Source organism: Muscardinus avellanarius (genome assembly GCF_963383645.1).
Source record: "Muscardinus avellanarius genome assembly, chromosome: 3".
Classification (NCBI taxonomy): Eukaryota; Metazoa; Chordata; class Mammalia; order Rodentia; family Gliridae; genus Muscardinus; species Muscardinus avellanarius.
Window position 1 is genome coordinate 147229374 of NC_137788.1, and position 15958 is coordinate 147245331.

At 43.9% G+C, this 15958-nt stretch overlaps 1 protein-coding gene across 1 annotated transcript in view; it reads left to right on the forward strand.

Moving 5' to 3' along the window:
• Positions 1-1123: 1123 nt before the first annotated feature.
• BLM (BLM RecQ like helicase) overlaps positions 1124-15958 on the forward strand; it is a gene marked incomplete at both ends in the record, with an annotated part of 67233 nt that continues 52398 nt past the window's right edge. Inside the window, 6 exons of the mRNA XM_080690787.1 lie at positions 1124-1221; positions 2737-3428; positions 5366-5525; positions 10427-10551; positions 14497-14629; positions 14901-15553. Coding sequence (XP_080546913.1) covers positions 1124-1221; positions 2737-3428; positions 5366-5525; positions 10427-10551; positions 14497-14629; positions 14901-15553 — 1861 coding nt within the window. The remainder of the gene's footprint in view (positions 1222-2736; positions 3429-5365; positions 5526-10426; positions 10552-14496; positions 14630-14900; positions 15554-15958) is intronic.

Genomic DNA, 15958 nt, shown 5'->3' on the forward strand with positions numbered 1-15958 from the left:
GCTAGGGAGCGCAGAGATGCTCTCACGTATGGTCATTGGAATGTAGACTAGCACAGCCACCATGGAAACCAGCAGGCGGTTCCTCCGAACACTAGAAGTAGAACTACGACGCGGCGCGGATCCCACCGCTGGACCTACAGCCGCAGGAAGGGAAGTCATTTTCATTGAGGTCGAAGGATCTTTTGCGTCTGTTTATTGTAGCACTGTTGACAGTAGCCAAGTGAAGTCAGCTTAGCTGTTCATTAGTGGGTGGGTGGATAAGGTGTGATGTGTGTACAATGAATATTATTCAGCCATAGAAAATGAAATCCTGTCATATGCAGCAACATGGTTGGAATTAGAGGGCATAGCGAAAGAAGTCGGGTAGCCAGGCATGGGGGCACACCCTTGTAGTTCCGGTACTTGGAAGGCTGAGACAGGAGGATCACAGGTTTGAATCCAGAGTCAGCAACAGTGAGGCGTTCAGCAACTTAGACCCTGTTTCTTTCTTTCTTTTTTTTTTTTTTTTTTTTTTTTTTTTTCCGGGTCTGGGGATGGAACCCAGGGGCATTCTACTTCTGAGGTATACCCCCTGCCCTATTTTTTATTCCTAGGTAGAAGGCTCCTAGGTTCCCTAGTATGTCTCTCTTTCTATCTCTAACACACACACACACACACACACACACACACTCATGTCCTTCATAGAAAGGCGAATGCCAAATGTTCTCACGTGTGTGCAGAAGCTAAAGTTGATCTCAGCCGTAGGGAATAGAGCCTGGAGTGGTGGCACACGCTTGTCGTTCCAGTATTTGAGAGGCCGAGACAGGAAGATCGCAGGCTCCTGGCCAGCCTCAGCAACTTCGCGAGGTCCTGTTTCAGTATAAAAGCTGGGTGTGGTGGCGTACACTTTAATTCCAGTGCTTGAGAGGCTGTTACTCAAGCACGTATTCAGGTAGTCAAAATGGTTTATTTTTAACGTCACCAAATGCAAATATTAGAACAATCCATTGACCAGAAAATCTCACTTCCTGGGCACAGTTGGAACAGTGTCTTTGAATTGAGTCCCTCCTCTTCCTAGTAAATACCGGGGTTAGTATAAAGTACCTGGCTTCACTGATATTTTCCTTCCTCACCTTTTAGGACAATGGCTGCTGTTCCTGTTAATAATCTACAAGAACAACTGGAGCGTCACTCAGCCAGAAAACTTAGTAATAAATTAAGTCTTTCAAAGCCAAAATCCTCGTGAGTACCTTGGTGGTTGGGTGGCATGGGCACCGACTCGCCTGCCGCAGGGATGAGCGCTCGTCTCCTGCTCGTGGTGTATGTGAGGGCTCAAGCTGAGAGGTGCAGCGATGCCCTCGTTTTGCAAGTTAATGATTTAGCAAAATCAGGTAACTGAACAAGAATATCATACTTGTTCAATAAAGATTTGTTGAGTAGATGAATAATGAAATTTTTATAAATGTGGGCAAATATGTATTTGTTATACTTTAATACAAGTTTATATCATTTTCAAATGTGACTCTCCAATTCTGCCCTTTCGTGCAGGCTGTACCCTGAGCTCCTAATGGTATCTAATAATAATCCGTCTTATGTACTGTGTCATTACCAGGTTGCAGACGCTATCCTGGGTGCTTGACTTTAAGGCACCACGGACCTTCGCGATTAAATCCAGCAGATAGCCAGGACTCCTGCCTCCTTTATTTGTCCTTCAAATCTTAGCAGAGAGCCGGGCGTGGTGGCGCACGCTTGTAATCCCCATGCTTGGGAGGCGGAGACAGGAGGATCGCGCTGGCTTAAGAGACCTTGTTTCCAAATTAAAAAAAAAAAAAAAAAATATATATATATATATATATATATATATATACACACACACACACACACACACACACACACGTACGTGTGTGTGTGTGTCTGGGAGTGTAGCCCAGAGGTAGAAGGGTTTCCAGGAACCCCAGTACCACCAAAAAAAAAAAAAAAAAAAAATCTTAGCAGAGTTAGCAGTTTTGGACTCTTTGCCCTTAAAATTCTCCTCAGATTAAGAAAAAGTAGCCACATTTGAGTCTTTCTTTTTTTTTTTTTTTTTTTTTTTTGCATCTGTTACTGCTTCTGTCTGTAGGTGCTATTTATTAAGGACTACCAGCCTTAGAAATATAGCAGGAATGGACCCAGGCATGGTGGTGCACACCTGTAATCCCAGTACTTGGGAGGCTGAGACAGGAGGGTCACGAGTTCAAGGGCAGCCTCAGCAGCTCAGCAAGATGCTCAGTAACCTAGGAATTAAAAGCAAAACATTTAAAAGGCTGGACATGTAGCTGAGTTAGAGTGCCTCAGGTTTAATCTGTAGCACCACAGATAAATAAATAAGTAAGTAACAAAAGAGAAAGAAAAGGAATGGTTCGGGTACTCAGAATGGAATAATTAGCCTCTGAATCAGAAGGATCTGAGCATACAAAATATAATTTAAGTTACCTAATAAATTCTTAAATCTCAGATTATTTGCCCATTTGGAGTACAATGAATATAACTTGACATATGAATTAGTAAAAGTAGATTCTCTGCCCATTTGTAAGATAGTTACATTAACTTGAGAAATGAATTGTAGAGCTGGTGAATGTGTTTAAATGATTTCATTTCGGGGCCATGGACGTTAGTTCAATGGCGTGGCGCCTGCTTAGCACGCGTAAGGACCTGGGTTCTGTCCCAGCACCAAAAACAAGTTAATCCATCTAATTCAGTTTTTCCATCATTTTCCAGAGGTTTTACTTTTAAAAAGAAAACTTCTTCAGACAACAGCGCATCTATAACGAGTGTGTCAGTAGCAAAAACACCTGTGTTAAGTGACAAAGATGTGAATGTGCTGGAGGCCTTTTCCCTCAGCGAGTCTCTGCCGCCTCGGCAGGCAAGGATCGATGGCTTCTTTAAGAATATTCCAGCAGGACAGCAAGCGAGGGGGGCTGGCACAACGCCACTGTTGCCAGAATCGTCGCATATTCCTCAGGAAGTCTTGTGTACCCCCCGAAACACGCCAGCTACAAAGAAAGCTTGCAGCTCTGCTTTCAAGAAACTAGAATTTAGTTCTTCATCAGGTTCTTTGAGCACTGCCAATGACTGGGGTGACATGGATGACTTCGAGACTTCGGCAACCTCAAAAGCATTTGCGGCGCCCCACAAAAGTCACTTTGTGAGAGTGAGCACTGCCCAGAAGTCAAAAAAGGCTCAGAGAAACCTTTTAAAATCACAGCCTCATAAAACAAGTGCAGTAAAGGTAGATTTGACTCTTTCCTCCTCTGACAGTCAGCAGGTGGATTTGACTAAGGACGGGGATGACGTGGAGTGGGTCGGCGGCGGTGTGATTTGCATCGACGGGGACCCCAGTTCTGACGTGCTCGCAAACGAAGAGGCTCGGGAAAGTCAGTCTTTGAAAACTCACTTGGGAGACGAAAGAGGTAAAAATTACGTGATCGTCATTCCAGTGTGCTGACTGCATATTTTAACTTAAAGCTAAGCATTGGGAACCGTAGTATGATACAGCCTTTATTCTTAAGGATTTTAGGACCTGTTGCGATGCTTATTGAATAATCTTGAGGCCACATTCTTGAGGCAGGGCGTACTGATGAAGTGGAAGATTTTATTCTGCTAATATTTTTATGTTAACACCAAGGATAGCTCTGGTTTTTATATGTGAGGAAAATAAGGGCCACAGAGGGTAAATGTGCTGGTTACTATAGAACGGGAAAGTGAAACTAAGCCTTTATACATACATAATTCCTTAATGGCTTCTTGCCATAAACTCTACAGGAAATATTGATGGGCCAATGATATAATCATGTTTTTAAGTACAGTGAGGCACTGCCGAATGATGATATGTTGTTAATGTGGCGATTTCATCACAGGGCAGACATAGAGGACACTTATGCAACCTGGACGGCAGAGCCTACTGCACACCTAAGCTCTGTGGCGTAGCCTGTGGCTCCTAGATTACAGACCAGTACAGCATGTTAAGTACTGGGTACTGTAGGCATTTGTAGCACAGTGATAAATACTTGTGTATCCAAAGAGAATATAGTAAAGGTACGGTAGAAAAGATTTCAGATGAGCTGGGCGCAGCGAGATAGGCCTATACCCACAGTACTTGGGAGGCTGACACAAGTGGATCACAGGCATGATGCCAGCAACTTAGTGAGACCCCGCTCAATTAACCAAAGAGCCGAGGGCCCAGAACCACACACACACAAAGGAGAGAGAATAAGAGAGATGGTAGGCCTGCCTAGGACCTGCCCTGAATGGAGCGGACAGGACCGGAAGATGCTCTGGGTGAGTCTGTGAGTGAGTCGAGAGCGACTCTGAAGGCCCAAGACATCTCACTACAGTATAAGCACTGCACTTGGGCTCCAAGACAGCCATAAAGCATTTCTGTAATAAGCAATCTAAAGCCAGATGTAGTGGTGCACATCTGTAACCTCAGTACTTGGGAGGCTGAGACAGGAGGGTCACAGGTTCAAGACCAGCCACAGATTCAGCAAGACTCTCAGCCGCCTAGTGAGGCCCTGTTTCAAAATAAAAAAGAAAATCGGTCTGGGGTATAGCTAGAGGTAGAAGGCCTCTGGGTTCCACCCCCAGCACCACAGAAAGGAGAAAAAGAGTAGTAGTAAATTAATCTTAACTCACTGGAACTTTTTTATTTTATAAACTTTTCAGTTTTTTAACTTTTTGACTCTTACAACCACACTTAGCTTAAAACAGAGCACATTGTATTGCTGTACTGTTTTCTTATATCTTTATAAACGTTCCTTTTTTTTTTTTTTTTCTTTTGGGACATTTTTGTTAAAAACTAAAGCACAGCCGGGCGTGGTGGCGCACACTTGTAATCCCCGCACTTGGGAGGCAGAGACAGGAGGATCGCACAGGTTCGAAGCCAGCCGCGCGCGCTGGCTTAGGAGACCCTGTTTCCAAATAAAAATGTAAAAATAGGTCTGGGAGTGTAGCCCGGAGGTAGAAGGGCTTCCAGGAACCCCAGTACCACCAAAAAAAAAAAAAAAAAACCTAAAGCACAAACACACATATTAGCTTTGGGAATGGTATTTGTGCTTTTAGATTTATTTGTCACGCATTGCTTTTATTTAAATGAGTGAAAAGCAGAAAGATGTAGATGCTGAAGCTAAGCCGGGGCTTCGTGACGTAACGGGAGACGCGCGTGGAAGTCCCTGAGCGCTCCTCGGCCTGAGTCCAGCATTCACTGCACTTAATCCAGCGAGTCATCGTGCTGAAGAAGTCAGCCGCCAGCTATCCCCATGTGAAGGAGCAGACTCCTGTGCTCACACCCTGTTTTGTCTGACTCATTAATTATTAGCATAGCCTATGTTTATCAACTGCTTTACTTCAGACAACAGCGAAAAGAAGGAAAATGCGGAAGAAGTTGGATTTGATTCAACTGAGAAGGTTCCATGTGCTGAGATTCATGGTGAGGATTATGATCTAGACTTTGTTCCACCTTCTCCAGAAGAAGTTATTTCTGCCACTTCTTCCTCTTTGAAAAGCTTCAGGTAAACTAGAATAATTAATAAACACTGTTTCTAGGATACTTTAATATAATAGAGCTCTGTGGCATTATTTCTTCATAAATTTATTTTGTGCCTCTATATGGTTTATTTTACATCTCAGTGAAGGCACCAGAAAAGCCTTCTTTATACATTTTTTTTTTTATACATGTTTTGAAATTAAGATTATAAATTGGGCTTGGTGGCACACGCTTGTAATCCCAGTACTTGGGAGGCTGAGACAGAAGAATCACACAGGTTCAAAGCCTGCCTCCCCTACTTAGTGAAGGTCTCAGCAACTTAGACCCTGTTTCCAAATAATATATAAAATAGGTCTGGGAATATAGCTCAGAGCTAGAAAGCCCCTAGGTTCCATCTCCAGAACCACACACACAAAAAATTAATTCATTAAAATAAAAGAAATTAGTATTACTCTTAAGATGTGAAGCTTAATCCCTCAGCAGAGGGACTAAAATCCAGTATAGTGGTTTTTCCTCTGCCATCCTGACTCATTGTTGAATGCCTTGCTTTTGTTTTTATTAAAAAATGTGAGCCGGGCGTGTTGGCACACGCTTGTAATCCCCGCGCTTGGGAGGCAGAGACAGGAGGATCACGCAGGTTCGAAGCCAGCTGCGCGCGCTGGCTTAGGAGACCCTGTTTCCAAATTTTAAAAAATGTAAAAATAGGTCTGGGAGTGTAGCCTGGAGGTAGAAGGGCTTCCAGGAACCCCAGTACGACCAAAAAAAAAAAAAAAAAAAAAGTGAGCCACTTGGTGTGGTGGTGCATACTTGTAATCCCAGCATTTGAGAGGCTGAGACGGGAGGATTGTGGTTCGCAGACAGTCTCAGCTACTTAGTAACGTTTTTTGCAACTCACTGAGACCCTGTTTCAAAAATAAAGAATAAAAAATAGGGCTGGGGGTGTAGCTCAGAGGTAGAATGCCCCTGGGTTGCATCTAGTACCGCCAAAAAAAAAAGTGAAAATGTGAGTTGGCCCTTGGTTTAATTTCCAATACCAAAAAGAAAAAGAAAGGGGGGAGCGAGAGAGAAGGAAAGAAATGCAAGCTGGGCACAGCGGTACATGCCTGTAATCTTAGTATTTAGAAGACTAAGGAGGATCACAGGTTTGAGGCCAGCTTCAGCAGTATAGTGAGACCTTAAGTAACTTAGCAAGACCCTGATTCCAAAATTATAATGGAGGATGTGGCTTGGAGGCAGGTGCCCTTGGATTCAATCTCCAGTACCAAAATACATAAATTAATAAAACTAAATGCTAATTGTAACCTCCGAATTTCCAAGATTGGATGGTTAGGCATTATATAACAGAAAGAGAGATGTATCTATCTCCTTTATTTTAAAACCTCTTTAGCTGGCCTTCAGAATTCTTCACTTTCTGGCCTGAATCACCTGTTTTGGAGGGAGGGGGGGTTGCTGCGTTGTCCAGGCTGCCCTTTAACTCCTGGACTCAGGAACTCTCCTCCCCGAGCCTCCTGGGCAGACGCGTTAGCAAGAGCACGCCTGCATGCCCGGTTCCCCTTCTTAGCTTCGTCTTCAATTATGTCCTTGCAGTAAATAACCCAGAGCTCTAGGTTGTGTGACCCCCCGCCTCCCCCTTTTTTTTGCAGTACTGGGGATTGAACCCAGGGCATTCTACCTTCAAGTTACACCCCTAGCCCTATTTTTCGTTCTTTATTTTGAAACAGGGCCTCGCTAAGTTGCTTAGGCCTCAGTAGCTGAAGCTGGACTTGAACCTGTGATCCTTCTGTCTCAGTCTCCCAAGTACTGGGATTACAAGCATGTGCCAGCATGCCCTACTATATGGTATTATTTTAAAAAAATATAAAGCCGGGCGTGGTGGCACACGCCTGTAATCCCTGCGCTTGGGAGGCTGAGACAGGAGGATTGCACAGGTTCGAAGCCAGCCTCAGCCACTTAGTGAGGCTCTCAGCAGCTTAGTGAGACCCTGTTTCCAAATAAAAATATAAAAATAGGTCTGGGAGTATAGCCTGGAGGTAGAAAGCCTCTGGGTTCCATCCCCAGTACCACCAAAAAATTAAAATAAAAAAATATAAAAAATAAAAAACAATATAAAAATAGTTACTCGTTTTTTATTTAGTTAGAAAATTGCATTTCAAAATCTTGCTTTAGGAAAATACAGCTGATTCCTAGCTATCAAACAATAGAAGTGTCTTTTTTATGTTTCCTTCATAACTTGTCCCTCTCCCTAGCCTATCACTGAAAGTATCCTCAGATCCTATGTCCTTGGAGAAGCCTTCTCAGACTTCAAAAAGTGCTATCATAGGCTGGGCGTGGTGGCGCACGCTTGTAATCCCAGTACGTGGGAGGCAGAGACAGGAGGATCGAGTAGGTTCAAAGCCAGACTCAGGTACCTAGTGAGGCTCTCAGCAACTTAGTGAGAGCCTGTTTCCAAACAAAATATAAAACTACATCTGGGATTGTAGCCCAGCTGTAGAAGGCCCCTAGGTTCCATCCCCAGTACCACACACACACAAAAGTGCTATCATTGGCTTTCCCCAATACCCTCTCTTTAATACTCATTCAGTTCTAATTTATTTGTTGCTTTTATGTTTATTTATTTTTGTGTGTGTGTGAGATAGTGGGGATTGAACCCTGGAGCATTTTACCTCTGAACTACACACCCAGCCCTGCTTTATTTATTCATTCATTCATTCATTCAGTGTGTATGTGTGTGTGTGTGTGTGTGTTACTAGGGATGAAACCCAGGGGCTTCTACCTCCAGGCTCTACTCCCAGACCTATTTTATATTTTATTTGAAAAGAGAGTCTCACTAAGCTGCTGAGAGCCTCGCTAAGTAGCTGAGGCCAGCTTTGAACCTGTGCGATCCTCCTGTCTCAGCCTCCCAAGTACTGGGATTACAAGCGTGCACTGCCATGCCCAGCTTTTTTTTTTTTTTTTTTTTTTAATAATGGGGACACTCCCAGCCCTATTTTTTTTTTATTCTTTATTTTGAAACAGGGTCTCACTAAGTTGCAGAGGACCTCACTAAGTAGCTGAGGCTGTCTGAGCACCGCGATCCTCCTATCTCAGCCTCCCAAATGCTAGGATTACAAGTGTGTACCACCACACCTGGCTCCTGCTCTTTATTTTGAAGCAGGCTCTCACTAAATTACTGAGACCGGCTGTGAATCTACAGTCCTCCTGTCTCAGCCTCCCGAGTGCTGGGCTTACAAGCCTGTGTCACCACACCCAGCTTATTTTTTTTTTTTACTTTTACTATAGTATTTTTCTATCTTATCAGACTGACCATGTTTATAGTTAATATATTTTTGTCCTGTAGGAGTTAATTATATATAGAGAAGCATGCACATATATATTGGTATAATACAGAAGTATAGGTAGCCAGGCATGGTGGTAAATGCATGTAATCCCAGTACTTGGGAAGCTAAGACTGAAGGATCATAGATTTGAGAGCAGCCTCAGCAGCTTAGTGAGACTCTATTTCAATACTGAAACTGGCAGAGCCAAGCATGGTGGAGCAGCCTTGTAATCCTGGTGCTTAGGAGGCTGAGATAAGAGGGTTGCACGTTTGGGTCAGCCTCAACCCCGTGAGGCCCTCTGCAACTTAGTGAGATCCTGTTTTAAAATAAAAAAATAAAAGAGTACTAGAGGTATAGCTCAGAGGTAGAATGCCTCTGGATTCAATCCCCAGTACCACACACAAAAAAGGGGGGGTAAGTGTGTAGCTCAGGAATAGAATGTCCCTGAGTTTAAAAAAAAAAAAAAGTACAGATAAAATGCTTTGGAGTTTCAAAAAGATGTTAGTAGTTACTTGCTGGAAACAGCAGAGCGGTAATGCTTCGGCTGGACCTGTGAGTGCAGGTGTGATTTGGGTATAGGAGTTTAGGATGATAGGTTTTCCATATTGAGAGAACAGAGAAAAAAATTTCCTAAAATACACCATGCAGGGCTTAGGAGGAATGTAAGTGGTGCATGTGAGCAGAGCCTATGTCACTGAAAGAGCATTGTTGGAGATGAAAGTTGAAAAAGTAGCTGGGCGTGGTGGTGCACGCTTGTAATCCCAGTGCTTGGGAGGCTGAGACTGGAGGATCGCAGAGGTTTGAAGCCAGCCTCAGCTGCTGAGTGAGGCTCTCAGCAACTTGGTGAGACCCTGTTTCCAAATAGAGTATAAAAATAGGTCTGGGAGTATAGTCTGGAGGTAGAAAAGCCCCTGAGTTCCACCCTCAGTGCCACAAAAAAGAAAAGAAAGTTGAAAAAGATCTCAGAGCCAGGTGAGGTGGCACACGCTTGTAATCCCAGCATTTGGGAGGCTGAGAAAGGAGGATCTCATTTGTGGACAGCTGCAGCTACTTAGTGAGGCCCTCTGCAACTCAGTGAGACCTGGTTTCAAAATAAAGAATAAAAAATAAGGCTGGGGGTATGGCTCAGAGGTAAGATGCCTCTGGGATCTATCCCCAGTACTGAAAAAAAAAGAAAGAAAAGAAAAAAAGTATTTCAGAACGAAAAGATAGAAGACTTTAAGAGCCAGCCGAAGAGGTTTTAGAATGGAGGAGATTAGCCGGGCATGGTGGCGCATGCTTGCAATCCCAGCATTTGGGAGGCTGAGACCAGAGGATCGCGGTTCTTGGACAGCCTCAGCTACTTAGTGAGGCCCTCCACAATTTAGTGAGACCCTGTCTCAAAATAAAGAATAAAAAATAGGGCAGTGGGTGTAGCTCAGAGGTTGAATGCCCCTGGGTTCCATCCCCAGCCCCGCAAAACAAACAAAAAGAATGGAGGAGATTGATGAGAGGGAAATGTTATTCATTTGGAACATTGTGTGACCAATTGTAGAAATATATTAGGGGGGAATTTTTACATTTTACATGTAGTCTCCAGTGTTCCTGGTTTAACATTCCTTATCTGCAGTATGTTAAAGGCTCTTGATACCTCTGACAGAGAGAAGAATGCTCTTGACACACCAGGGTACTCCTTATCAAAACCAGAGACAACTGCGCAGGAGCCTGATGCAGAAACCACTGCAAACTGTAAAGGTACAAAAAATATTTTACTTATCACATATTTCAACTACTTGGTTTTTGTTTTTTAATTTTTTGTGGAATTGGGGATTGAGTCCAGAGGCATTCTGTCTTCAAATTACACCCCCAGCCCAATTTTATTTTTTATTTGTAACATGGTCTCCCTAAGTTGATTCAACTACTTGCATTTTGTAAACAAAATAAGATTCTGTTACCCAGGTGTGGTGACACATGCCTATAATCCCAGTTCTTAGGAGGCTGAAACAGGAGGAGCGCAGGTTTAAGGACAGCCTTAGCAAATAATGAGACTCTCAGCAGCCTAGTGAGACCCTGTTTCAATTTAAAAATAAAAAAAGGCTGGGGGTATAGCTTGGAGATAGAATGCTCCTAGGTTCAATCCCAAGTACTCCCCCCAACCCCCACTACCAAAAAAGATCTCATAAACTCCTGGTCTCAGGATTCATTCTCTATCTTGAAAATGTTTCTTGTTAGGAAATCATTTTACGCCGGGCTGGTGGCTTGCGCTTAAAATCCCAGCATTTGGGATACTGAGGCAGGAGGTTCCAGCCGCGGCTACTTAGTGAGGCCCTTTGCAACCCAGTGAGACTGAAAAAAAAAGAAAAAAGAAAATTATTTAACATATTCACTCAGAATTTACTTTTCTATAACTAAAAAAGAATCTAGAAGTCCTGCTCTGCAGTAACTGTTGTTGGCCTTTAACTCTCCTCTGGAGATACTGGTCTCTAGACCTTTTCTTCTTGCTTCTCCCTTACATCGGTCAGGGTCTGGGCGTTGATAGCCATTGAAATTTTAATAAGTTTTTCTTGATTGATTCAGTTGCTTCTGATTCGTTTGTCCTTTTCCTCCTCTTCTGTGGTACTGGGAGTTGAACCCAATACCGTGTGCATGCTCGGCAGGTGTTGAACTGCATCCCTATTCCTATTTTTTGTTGTTGTTTTTGAAGTACCGAGGATGGAACCCAGGGGCATTCTACCTCCAAGCTACACCCCCAACTCTATTTTTTATTCTTTATATTTTTTGCGGGTCTGGGATAGAACCCAGGGGCATTCAACCTCTGAGCTACACCCCTGCCCTATTTTTTATTCTTTATTTTGAAACAGGGTCTCACTATGCTGCAGAGGGCCTCACTAATCAGCTGAAGCTGGATGTGAACCTGCGATCCTCCTGTCTCAGCCTCCCAAGTACTGGGATTACAAGGATGTGCCATCAGGTCCAGCTATGCTTGGATTTTTCTATTAAATATCTACTATAAGCCGGGTGTGGTGGTACATGCTTGTAATCCCGGTACTTGGGAGGCTGAGACAGGAGGATTGCAGGTTTATGGCCAGCCTCAGCTATTTAGTGAGGCCCTCTGCAACTTAGTGAAACCCTTCATCAAAATAAAAAAATAAAATAGTCAAGCGGGTTCGATCCCCAGTACTGTAAAATAAAAATAAAATAAAATAGGGCTGGGGGTGTGGTTCAGAGGTAGAATGCCACTGGTTCATTCCCCTTTACCACAAAAAGGAAAGAGAGATAGTGAGTGAGAAGAAAAGGAAAGGGAAAAAAAAAAGCTGGTCGTGCTAGCAAAATCCTTTTACTCCCAGTCCTTGGAGGGCTAAGGAGGATCGCAGATTTGTGGGCAGCCTCAGCAATTTTAGTGAAGCCCTCAGCAACTTACTGAGACCCTGTTTCAAATTAGGGTTGATGGTGTAGCTCAGAGGTAGAATGCTCCTGGATTCAATCCCTAGCCCTGTCAAAAACAAAGGAAAACAAACACAAAACAGTTCTCTATGACTTTGAAGAAGCAGTCCTCTTTCCCACCCTTGATTTTTTTATTGTGTGTGGTTCTGGGCACTGAGCCCAGGAGCATTCTACCTACAAGATGCACTCCCAGCGCTCTTTAATTTTATTTGGAAACAGGGTCTCTCTAGGTTGATGCAAGCCTCGCTGAGTGTCTGAGGCTGGCCTCAAGCTTTCGATCCTCCTGTCTCAGCCTCCAAGTACTGGGTTTACAAGCGTTCACCACCATACTTGGCTTAAACTTTTCCATTTTTAGTCATTCATTTTCCAAGAGCTCTCTTGTCCTCCCAAGATTTCTATAAGCATCTATTTTTGTTTGCCAGATGCTGGACTTTTCTTCTGCTGTACGTGTGCACATGCACATGGTGAAGTGTTTCCTGTGTGTTGTTTTTGGTTTTTTCCGTATTTCCCCCTTTTTTCTGGCCCTGAATTGTTAGAGATGTTCCTGAAATGCCTGGCGCCCCGGGCGTTCTCCACACGCTCTACGGTGTTCACTCAGTCAGCCCCGTGCCAGCTCTCGAAGGTTGTTTCTCTTATCACCATCTTACAAATAAGGAGTCTGAAGTCCAGGAGAACTAAATAATGACACACATTCACAGAATCTGCAGCAGAACTGGGATTCAGACCTAGCAGTCGGAGGCTCTTGTTGACATTGATAACCGCTGCGTTATGCTGTCTCTGTGTCATGAAGTTCCACTGATAAAATCATTCCTAGGACAGGCATGGACAGTGTCCTACTGAGTGTCAGTAGAGGCTCCGTCTTAGCTGACACCAGGTCATTCATCACCACTTCCTGTTTTGGCTAGTTGTGACCTGCCTTCAGATTATATTTCTCTTCTGCAGGAGGATCCGGAAGACTCGGAGTCTTGGCTCAGGAAGCTCAGGGTGTGAGCTGTGAGGCCCGGCTGGGCGTCAGCTCCAGAGCAAGGCAGAGCTGCAGTAGAAACCTCTCCTGCCCCTGACGGTGACTGTGGCAAAGTGGTTAGACCACTCTGGACCGCGGGCTTTTTTTGTGCAAAATAAGGAGAGTAATATCTACCTTACTGGAGACTTGTCAGGTTTCCAGACTCACTGTAGGCCTTTTATAAATGGTAGCAATTGTTACCTGCCAGTCTAGTAATTCTTTCAAAGAAGGAAATGCTTTCAGATGCCTGCTTTGTTTTTAACGAACTCTTGTTTCCTCTTTTTGCAGCTCACAAAGCAGCCATTTGATAACTTGTTCTAGAATTTTACCTTGAATTGACATTAAGTCACCACCTTTTGGCAATCAAATTTTTTTTTCTTAGAGCATTTGTCTGCCTTCACTTTCCATCCACTCTCTGAGCCACTAGACGCCTTGTGTCTCGCCTCCGTGGCAGGGGCTCTGGATCTCGTCTGTGAGCTTCCTTTGTAGTCTGGCAGGGAGACCTGAGCTTCCCGGGAGCTGGGGACCTGAGGCGCTCTGAGCCTGCCTTGACTCACTTCCCTCAAACATTGCATTCTCTTCCCGGTGTAGTCCCTGGTCTCCTATATAGGATACAGAAATGACAGCCGGGCATGGTGGTGCACGCCTGTGATCCCAGTACTCGTGAGGCTGAAGCAGGGGAATCAGAGGCTGGAAGCCAGCCTCAGCAATTTACTGAGACCCTTAGCCACTTAGCAAGACCCTGTTTCAAAATAAAAATGGGTTGGGAGTACAACTTGGAGGTAGAAAGCCTCTGGGTTCAATCCCCAGAACCAAAAGGAAAGATACTCTTTTCCTGTCAGTGGAAAAACTTCCAGAGCTGCTTCCAATGAGCTGTCTTACCAGATGTCCACGGAGGGAGTGAGGGCAAGGAGGCCTCCGAGGGAGGAGGAACCGTGCCGGGGGAGCACGCACGGTGACATTCACACACGCGGTGAGGAAAAACCAGTCAGTTGGTAAACCTTCATGCCCTCCTGTGACCTTGGAACTGCTGTCGTGGAACTGAACGACAGCACAGTTATGAGCTCCCATGACACAGGCAGAAATAATAGGACCTCAAGGTAACTCCCAGGCAGAAAATAGGACAACATGTAGTGGTGTGTGCCCATGTGCCCTTGCTTTCATAACCGCTTCACATTTTACACTCATGACTTTCAAAGCCTTAAGTCTGTTGTTTTCAAGGAAAAACTATTAACAGCATAACTGCTCTACAGCCATACAGATAAATTCGCAGCAGCAGCTTTTTCACGTGATGGACCGCATCTGTAAACTAGTGGATGCCATTCCTGTTGATGAACTGAAAGCTTTGGACTGTGGGAATGAATTGCTTCAACAGCTGAGCATAAGGTATCTTGATTTTTCTCCTTCTGGAATATATCTGAATGCACTTCCACAACTCTGAGTCCAAAAATGTACAGAGCAGAATGTCCAGGCTTACCGGCCTGGAAATTGCGTGAGTATAACGTCATGTCACGGTGTTTAAACTTTTAATTTTTAAACCATCCCTTCAGCATTGCTATTCACATTTTTGAGACTTGGAAAAAGGATATATTTTGCTACCATTTCTGTTTGACCTGACCATGGTGGGCTATTGGTGTTTGATGTTTTCTCTCTTCAGAAGGAAGCTCCTAGCTGAAGCAAATTTTGATAGAAACACTGCTCATCTCTCTGGTTTAACGCACCGTCACAGGCCGGCTCTACTTGGTAGCTTCACGGAGGGTGATTCCAGCCCTACAGGGAGTTCTGCTAAGGAATTAAATGTTTCATACCTTCCCTCAAATTCTCTTTCCACTGGGGCATATTTACTGGCTGCCACCCCAGAGAAGACAGGATTCTCAGCCACCACCAAGAATCTCCTTGAAAAACCTTTATTCAATTTCCATTCTCAAAAGTCCTTTGTAAGTAAGGCTGAAACCCCAAGGATAGAAAAAAGAAATGAAAGCTCTTATTTCCAAGGAAACATTCTTACAAGCACTGCTGTGAAAGATCAGAAAAAACCTACCACTTCCATAAGTGACTTAGAACTCGAGGCTTCCCATGATATTGATAATTTTGACATCGATGACTTCGATGATGATGATGATGACTGGGAAAATATAATGCACAGCTTAGCAGCCAGCAAGTCCTCCACAGCTGCCTGCCAACCCGCCAAGGAGGGCTGGCCGCTCACGGCAGCACCGGAGAGGAGCTCTTCCGCCACGACAGACCTTCCTCCAGTGGTGTCTACTGCACAGAATAAACGCGCCTCAGAGTCAATTCACAATTGCTCTGGTAAGTTTAAAGTAAATCGAATGCTTAAATATTATAGGAAAACAAAACCGTCTAAATAGGGATTGTATAAGAATGAGCACAGCAAGCCATCACTGCCTGAAAACCACATTGTTTCTATGCAAATTTCTACTGATAATATGAATTACAAATCACAATTTCAAAAGCAAGTTGCTCTTTTGTCTCTGTAACAGCTGTAGTTTTATAAAATGTGTAATTATAATCTATTGTACTAAAGCTCTAAAGTCATTAGAAATGTGCTTTGCCTTTAAATTAGCATGTTTTAGTCTCCCAAACAATCACGGTCATGAAAGTCAAGTTTTTAATGAAGTTGAGATGGGCATAAAGAATTTATGTATTAAATGTGTGTTTAATAGTGGTGGGCATGGTGGCACATGCCTGTAATCC